The 8,701-nt window shown below is 38.9% G+C and overlaps 1 protein-coding gene across 2 annotated transcripts; it reads right to left on the bottom strand.

The window, feature by feature from the left end:
- Window positions 1–554: 554 nt before the first annotated feature.
- On the bottom strand, window positions 555–8,701 carry LOC121253430 (auxilin-like protein 1). Of its 2 annotated transcripts, XM_041153447.1 has the most exons (8): window positions 8,675–8,701; window positions 7,244–7,743; window positions 2,884–6,389; window positions 2,665–2,762; window positions 2,514–2,579; window positions 2,335–2,424; window positions 1,387–1,563; window positions 555–992 (listed from the first exon to the last, which is right to left on the bottom strand). In XM_041153447.1, the coding sequence occupies exons 2-8, from the start codon at window positions 7,639–7,641 to the stop codon at window positions 957–959; spliced, it is 4,371 nt and encodes a 1,456-aa protein (XP_041009381.1). In that variant the 5' UTR covers window positions 7,642–7,743; window positions 8,675–8,701; the 3' UTR covers window positions 555–956. The 2 variants fall into 2 exon arrangements, with proteins under 2 accessions (XP_041009381.1, XP_041009376.1); XM_041153442.1 differs by lacking the exon at window positions 8,675–8,701 and having other exon boundaries at window positions 7,244–7,771.

Here is an 8,701-nt window from a genome sequence, read left to right as displayed (position 1 = left end):
GTTGATATATTAATCATGTTTACTTGGTAATTTGTTTTATTCTTATTGGATCGTTGCTGACTTAACGGAGTTACCCCAACCACCGCGAAGAAATCTTGCCAATGGCTTCAAGAGTGTAACAAATATTGACTCCCATCTTAATGTAAACAAAGATGACACCTATCATCCCTTTTCCATTAACCCTTTTCATCTGGAGCTTTCAAACATTGATCTCTTCTTCATCCTACAATTACATGAAGTTTTCATTGTAACTTCTGCATGTCTTAGATACTAACCGAGTCATGTGATGTTTTAACATAAGCATCTCAAGCTTCAAAGTCGCATCTACTTGTCAGTCGAGTAAACGACCTCAGTATATAATACACAAGAGTGTAACATCCAACGTCAAAACGAAATGGTTCTGCTTTTCCATGTATACTTCATTCATTGAACTCGTCCAATTTTATAGCATTCATTAATATTTGCTTCTTTTTGCCGTGCAATAAGATATTTCATTTGATACAATCTAAGTACAAAAGGAGTGAGGGGAACCCCACTAATTACCCAATGTACAATGAATGCAATAACCAAAAAATTATATAAACAGGAACTGGAAAATGGACCTAAAATTTCGTCCGATCCAGTGGTTTCTTAGTTCATAGGCCAAAATACTGGCTGCTTGAAACGGCAGTTTTTCAAGCAGCCTAACAGATGGACTGCTTGGAGAGACACCAACTAAAGCAACAGGAGCACTTGATTGACACAGGAGGCAGGATCAAAAGCACAGTATATCAGATTTTACCTATATTCTCTTTTTAATTATAAACTTAGGAGCTTACGCTTACATTCAGAGAAAGCATAGACAAAATGGTTATCTGATGGACATACAGATGTACACTTGCGGTATAAAATTACAAAATGTGCAGTGGGATGCTATCTGTATTCATTGTACAATTCTGATGGCAGGGCTATACCGGCTACCGCTCTTCTGAGTTGAATTTGTTCCATGCTTCCTGGAGATTAGAAGATCGACAGATAGGTAAGTACGGAAAGATATGGTTGCTTGGCATAAGCAGGGCTTGCTGCTTTATTTAACTACAATGTTTAGTAGTTGTTTTTTCATCATGCTGACTAGAGATGCAACTAGATCTGATAACTTCCTTTCATACGAGGAAGCCAGTGTAGAAAAGACTCAACTTAGATATATTGCTAAAAGAAAAAAACAGAGCTAGGACTACTACAAAGGAAAAATCAGGTGATTTTCATTCATAAATGGGCTACAGAACGACCATTTCACCATCAAGGTTACCCTTTATGCTCAACAGTAGGAAGTAAGTTGCCCAAAAAGAAGAAATTTGCTGTAAAATACTTGGAACTCATGGAGAAGATAGCTTGCAAAGAACACACCTTTAGAAGATCAAAGACCTTTTCGCATATGTACTTCTGCTGTATGCTTGCTCCCCGCTGTTGTAATTTATCAGGATGAACACAAAGAGTCGCTTTTCTGTAAGCTTTCTTTACAGATGCAGCAGTTATGACTTCTGTTAGAGGGATGGGCTGCCAACCACTGTCAGGCCCAAGGATCTGCCAATGGAGAGGAATTAATTATACTAATCTTGGAAGAACTGAAGAGAGTAGGTTGTGACATTTGGTTAATCATTTGCCAGCCAAGTTCAAGCATCTCAATCCTTTATTTCTATGTAAAATCATATGCTGCACAATGCAACCATAAGACGATTAATGAACACGAGTCCTTGGGAATGATATCAGATTCTTAATAGTATCAAATCCTTTTTCATATACATCTCCAAGAATGGTGCCAAAGTTAAATGGAGAGGCGTAAAAGATTTCACACATCAAAGTTTAGGAGCGGCTGGAAATAATTGTAGCATACTACCAAGTACTCAAAATTTATATACAAGGACAAGTCTTAAATGCATATTGTATTGGTCGAAGCCCAACATGATACTAATAAGTATACGATTCATTATCAGGAAAATTAAATCACTAGTAATACTTTTGCCACCACAAACAACAAACAGCAATCTTCTCATATTTTGTTTTTTATAAGTAACTGCATTCTTCTTATATGACCTGAAATAAACAGCAAACTAGTTCAATGCCCAGATAATCTGCAGTATTCGATTCATTATCCTATAATTACACATTCAACTCACTAGAGAATGATATATATTCTGATCATTTTTTAGTCTTCTTTTTAAAATACATTTTCCTCACCACGGATCACAGCAACACTCACAGAAAACAGGAGACAAGCATATTGTACGTTGACCCCAATCCATATTGAGGCTTTTTTAATTTTTGATAAGTACTACTCTGGTTATCAGCACATACATATTGCAATGTTGAAAGCAATGCCCGTAGATTCCCTTCTTTCCCACTTGACCACCTCCTTACATCAGCATCCAAAGTTTCTGCTAATCTCTGAAAACAACATTAGATCCAAAATTATCAATAAAAAATATGACACTTTAAATTCTAGAACTTTCTTTGCCGTTTAAAAAGATTTTTACATTTCTTTCAGCTTGCTCTCTCTGAGCAAGGAGATCACGCATATTTTTTTCTGCAAGAGCTTTTGCCTGAAACAAGACAAGAAAACTTGAGTTAGTTTGGTTAGATATTAAATAACAATTCACATGTTATGAAAAAAGATGAGAATCATACCGCACGTTCAGTGGTCCGTTGATACCTCTCTAATCTAGCTTTACACCTCTGAGGTGATTCACCTTCAACTCCTTCAGATTGCTCAGTAGGATAGGCAGCTTTTGTAGAAAATAAAAACAATTTAAAATAAAATATGCAGAAGGAAGAAGAAGACGAGAAGTTAAAGAAAAACCCTACAGTCAACAGTGATTCACAGCAGGTGCTTCCAGGATCACGTACCTCCATAAAATGAGAAAGAAGAGCTCTGTTTTATTTCATTATTTCTGACAGAAGCCGGAAATTTATCAGAAACAGATCTCTCTACTCGTTCTCTCATCCCAAAAGCAGCCTTCTCAGCCATTGCTCTTTCCACAGCACGCTCTCGTGCCTCAGTAGTTGCTCTTTCTACTGCAGCACGTTCTGCTCTGAGCCTGGCTTCCACAGTTGCCTTCTCAGAAAATGTCTTCTCCCGAGCCTCAGCACATGCCTTCTCTAGTCTTTCACGAGCCTCAGCCATTGCTCTTTCTACAGCAGCCCTTTCTGCCTTATCACGGGCTTCAGTATATGCCCTTTCACGAGTTTCAAGTGTTTTTCTGTCAACAGCCATTCTATCCTTTTCTCTTTCCCTCTCCCTCTCCCTCTCTTCTTCCATCTTTCTAAGGCGATCCATCTCCAGCTCCTGTTCTCTCTTCACCCTTTCCATTTCTTTGTCTTCTGATGTTGAAGTCTCATTAAGTTTCTTCTCTTGTCTTTCTCTAGTCTGTCTTGCATTAACATGTGGAGCGGCTTTCTGAATGTTTCCTTTGACTTCCAACACAGATGGTCGGGCAGCTTCTATTTTCTTTCCATTTTCTACCCAGTCTTTCCTCACCTGAGTTGGCAAGGATCTGTCCTTGCTTTCCTCCTGGTTTAGAACAGGCTGGGCCTGCTTGACATTATTTCCTGTGTCTCCCAATTCATGAACAATTTTTCTCTCTTGATTTATGGGAAAAGTGTCCACCTGGGAGACACTCTTATATATGTGAGTCTGTCTAACACCAAAGCCAGGTTCACCTACCTTCTTCGCATTATCATCTAAAGGAGGCGACTTTGTAGCATCTTCCATTCTAGACTGATCCTCTTTAAGCCCTAAATCTCCTTGAGCAATGTCAGATGCTTCGAATTTGTCACCAGCCGGTGCATCTGCATTTTTAACCACTTCTGTGTCCTTTTCTTTATCTTTGTGCTCAGACTCTGTCTTCTCCTTTTGTTCATGAGCAATTGACTCTTGAGTATCTTCCAGCTTTCCACCGTTTTCATTATCTTTGGATGCCAACTTTGTTGGTGCTTGAAGGTTTTCACTATCATCCAGATTCCATGCTCCATCAGATACCCCAAGATCCTCCAACTCCTTGTGCACGCAGGTTCCTTTAGCCTGTTTCAGAGTCTTCCCATTTTCATCCCTCTCAGATTGCTCATGTACTTCACTTAGCCCCTTCAGTTCTTTCCCACCAGCATCTTTGAGTCTCTTCTCACTCTCTTTCCAAATACTAGCCTCTGTTGATTCCTTCTCAATTTCTTCCAACTCAAATCCTTCTTTTGATCTCCTACCACAGTCACTTCCTTCCTGAGCACCTTTCAGTTTTTCACTTTTATTTTCTTTCTCAGAAGCTCCATATAGATTCTTCTCTTCTTTTGCACAAGCATCTTTGAGTCTCTTTTCATTTTCTGTTATTTGATAAGTCTCTTGTTGTTCCTTCTCATTTTTTTCTCCTTTGTGAAATTCTCTTTGTTTCTCATCATCCTTTTCCTTGAGACCTTTTAGTCTCTTCTCATGCACTTCCCGCTCAACTATATTCTGTAGTAGCTTTGTTTTCTCTTCCTGCTCAACTATGTTCTGTAGAAGCTTGGTTTTTTCTGCCTGCTCAAGAGCTTCCTTTAAAATACTTTCACGTTCTTGTGTTTTGCAAGCCTCTTTTTGATTTTTCTGATTTTCATCCCTCTCGTTTGCCTCCTGCTTTAATCTCTTTTCACTTCCTTTATGCTCAAGAGCTTCCTTTACATTTTTTGCATCTTCAGCTCCATCAAGAGGCTCTTCATGCCCTCTTACATTTTCATCCACCTCAAAAGTCTTGTTTTTTCTCTTTTCATTGTCTTCCTTTCCGCACAGCCCCCTAATTAATTCCTCTCGTTCCATTCTTTTATTAGCCTCTTTCTGTTCATTCTCCTTGTGGTTCATGGCCTGCTCAACTTCAGATTTATACTTCTCCTTCTGGACCTCAAACAGGCCATTGCAGCTTTCTGATACACCAGCTCCAGTTGATTTATTTTCAGTTTCTGTATGCTTCTGTGCTATTCTAACCTTCTTCTCATTCTTTAACTTCTCAAAAACCACCTGAGCTTCTTTTACCTTCTTCTTACGCTGTGCCTCTTTTGTTGCTTTGGATCTCTCATTCTCTCCTAACACTTCAAATGAGTACTCCTCTTCCCCTTTTTCCTCCCCTTTCCAAACCTCATTTTCCACTTCAGATTTCTTCTCATACTCCAGGTCATGTTTTCCTATAGCTGACATCACTTTCTTGTTCTCTTCTTCTTGCAGCTCAAATACTCCCAGGTCTGCATTTTTCTCCCAACCTTGCTCATGAGTTTTAGCATTATGCACTGAAATCTCTGTATGGCTTGATTGCTCAAGAGCATTACTAGACTTAACTGTTCTCACCAATTCAATAGACTGCAATGCTTCTTTCCAATCACTACTTCCCTCTATTTTAACAGGACCCAGAGATGACCAGTATTCCTTACTATGCTTTTTCTCTGCGGACTTTTTGGCTGCTTGTAGAAGTTTCTCTCCTTCCATTGAATCCGGAACATCCTGAGCTACCTTTCTAACCTTTTGTGTTTCTTCTCTAACAGAAAATTTCATTGAATTATCTTCTCTGTTATAAGTGCTTTGCATTCTATCATTTCTCAAACTGTCACATTCATCAACAATCTTGCTCACCTTTCCTTCCTTATCTGTTATATGATTCTTTGAACCCATTTTTGCACTGCCATGAACGCCCTCTTTCCTCTCCATAAACTCTTTTGCACTTCTGAGTTTTACTTGAGCCTTCGTCATTGCTTCCTTCATAGCAGCAGCAGATGAACTTGCATCAACCTCTACATCAAAGAAAGGTGGTGAACGATCACCATCAGACCCTTCAGAAGCAATAGATTTACTATTCGAAGTCAATCTACTAGAAACTTCCTTCGTGACATCCGTTGATGGTGGCGGTCGAGAGGGGGGTGGCAATTGGGAAGGCTGAGTTCTAAGGCTGATATCAGATACTGTAACAAACATCTCATTAGAAAGAGAACCACTTCTAGCATATGCTTTTTGAGGCTTTAGATCATTTCCGAATGTCTGTCTGCAAGTAGCATCATTAAAGGGCTGTGACATGGTTTTCTTCAGATGCTTTCCCTTCATCATTCCCACGCTAAAATCCATACTGAGATTGTCATCATCAGTCATCTGCAAGATTGGATTCTCATCTGTCTTTTGCAAGCGATCAATTTCCTCCAATTCAAAAGTGTATCCAGGAACAGCATCTAGCTCAGTTATGTGTGTTGCCCCACTGCGCATATCTTTGCTGCTTGTCTGATTAGCCTTATGATACAACATCTCCGCATCACCATCAAATGGCTGGCAAAAATCTCCATTTGAGAAGCAATGGTTCTTTTCAGAGTGATCTGAATCTTCTGAAAGATATCCACTTCCTGCTGGAGTCCTATGAATGAGGAAATAGAAAAGTATATCCCACAATTAAAATTCAAGAATTGATGCAGGGAAAAAAAAGGATCACAAGATTAAAAAATGCAGAAAAATAAACAGCCTACACAGAGCTAATGGTATCATGCTGCAATCAAAGCATCAAAATCATATCGTCTTGAACTATCCTTGAGACCAATGCAGAGAAGCATTAGCACATTCGTTCACGCATGAGAATGGGTCCCAAGCGCACATCGCAGTTTTGGTGTGGACACTGGTGAACAAAATTTTCAAGCACAGCGGAAGCATTGAAGACCAGGTATTAGATTAAGCTCTTCTTTTACAAGTAGTTATTAGATGCGGCCATTTTTATAAGTAGTTATTATAAACTTCAATTCACTTTACTAGATAAGCTAACCACACTCCGGATTCCCCTTCAAATTAGGGGAAAAAAAGAAGAAGCACTCAATCCAACCAAAACCCTGGCTATAACCAAAACAACCAAGATTCCCTGCAGAAAAGTCAATCTTCCAAGGCCCAGTACTTCGTTACCCAGAGTCACTCACATTAGCGTTCCTACATTCTACAAATAGAGATCCAAAATTTCTCTCAAATTAGAAGTTTGAGCAAAACAACCAGATCAACACTATCCAACAATCTACACAACTGGTCTCACACTATCTATTAAAACCCACAAACCTAAAGACAGAGCAGAAGCTACAAGAATCTTATGACCGTTATATCCGTAATATAACCAACAAAAATAAGACAAGAGCATCACATTTTTTTTAACAATATTTCACGCACTCCGATTCAAACTTTACTAAACAATAGTACAAAAAGCTGAGAACTTGACAGCATGATCATACATACCAAGCTTCGTCATCAGAGGAATCTCGGTCCCCACCCTTGTACTGGTCAAACAGCAAGTCCTCGTACGAGACCGCGCAATCTAGGCCGTCAAAATCCCTGAAGACTTCGGCGTAGTCCAAGCTGGAACTCCGGACATCGAAGAAGACCTCGGACTCGTCGACCGCCGGAAGATCCAGCACCGGAATGGACGAGGCCCGTGACGAGTGGAAGCTCTCGAAAATCTCGCTGTAGTCCTCGGCTCGCGGCGACAGTGTCGAGACCCCGAACTTGGGTGGCCCACCATAAACGTCGTCGAACAAGGCCTTGGCTTCGAACCCTCCATAATTGACGGTCTTGTTGGCATGTGTAGGGGCGGCGGGGAACCTGTTGGGTTGCCGAGAAGCTCTCGCATTCTCCATGAGAATGGAGCTTCAAGCTTTTTCCTTTCCCTTATTCTTATGCCGTATTATTATGTTCTTATTATTAATAAAACGTCTTTCTCAGACTCTCTTTCGGTTTCCTTTCTCTCTCTGCGCTACAGAGAGTGCAGAGACACCAGCCGGACGACGAAAGAGAGAACGACAGGGAACGAAAATGGAAAAGGACGTCTAAAATGACCATTAAGGACTTGGGTTCTTGTATTAAAAATAATTTTGTTTGGTCTTCTAGCTGTTTTTTTAAAAAAATCGAATTATTGCTTATATTTTTATTTATAATTCTTTTTTTACAAAATTTATTTTATTATTTTTCTTTTTAACATTCAAATTTTTAATTTTTTTTCAACATATCAATAAATGACATATAAAAAAATAAATTTTTTATAAATTTTTCTAAAATACATAAATTTTTTTATAAATTTTTCTAAAATACATTTAACATTTTCCTTTTAACATGTTGTAGATTTAATGATAAAAAAGACAACTATTTTTTCCTTCTTAAAGAAAATAAATTATAATATAGGTTATCTCAAAAAAATAAATAAATTTTGGTAACAAGTTCTTTTAAATTAAGACGAGAAGACCCACAAAACACTAGTTAATATGATATGAGGAGAAAGGTTATAAATTAGAAGAGAAATGTTATTCTTTAATGACATAAATTGGCAAAACTTGGTGAAGGAACTTCAATTTCTGCAAAAGTTGAAATCAGGACAGGTACAAGTGTAGCAGGTGAAAGTGCATGAAAAAGTGGAGAGGGTTGCATTTGGAATCTTGGAAGCATTTCGGGGTGGAGTGTAAAGGAAATAATACAACAACTTAGAGTACGAGTTAAAAAAGCAGCGTTGAGAATGGTGGTTGAGTCGAGGGTTGAGGATGCATGCTTGGTGGTCGATTGATGCGGCCCATGCGGGTGGGTGCAAGAAGGACGTTTGGTTCAGTGGTCTCCCTCCATTCATTCCAACCTCATATTTGATGCATCTAATCAAGATTAGAAGTTAGTTGGATAACAAAGTCTCTCTCTCTCTCTCTCTCTCTCTCT

Source organism: Juglans microcarpa x Juglans regia, chromosome 1D (assembly GCF_004785595.1).
Source record: "Juglans microcarpa x Juglans regia isolate MS1-56 chromosome 1D, Jm3101_v1.0, whole genome shotgun sequence".
NCBI classification, from domain to species: Eukaryota; Viridiplantae; Streptophyta; class Magnoliopsida; order Fagales; family Juglandaceae; genus Juglans; species Juglans microcarpa x Juglans regia.
Note: the sequence above shows the minus strand (reverse complement) of the source record. Positions and strands in the feature narration are given on the sequence as shown.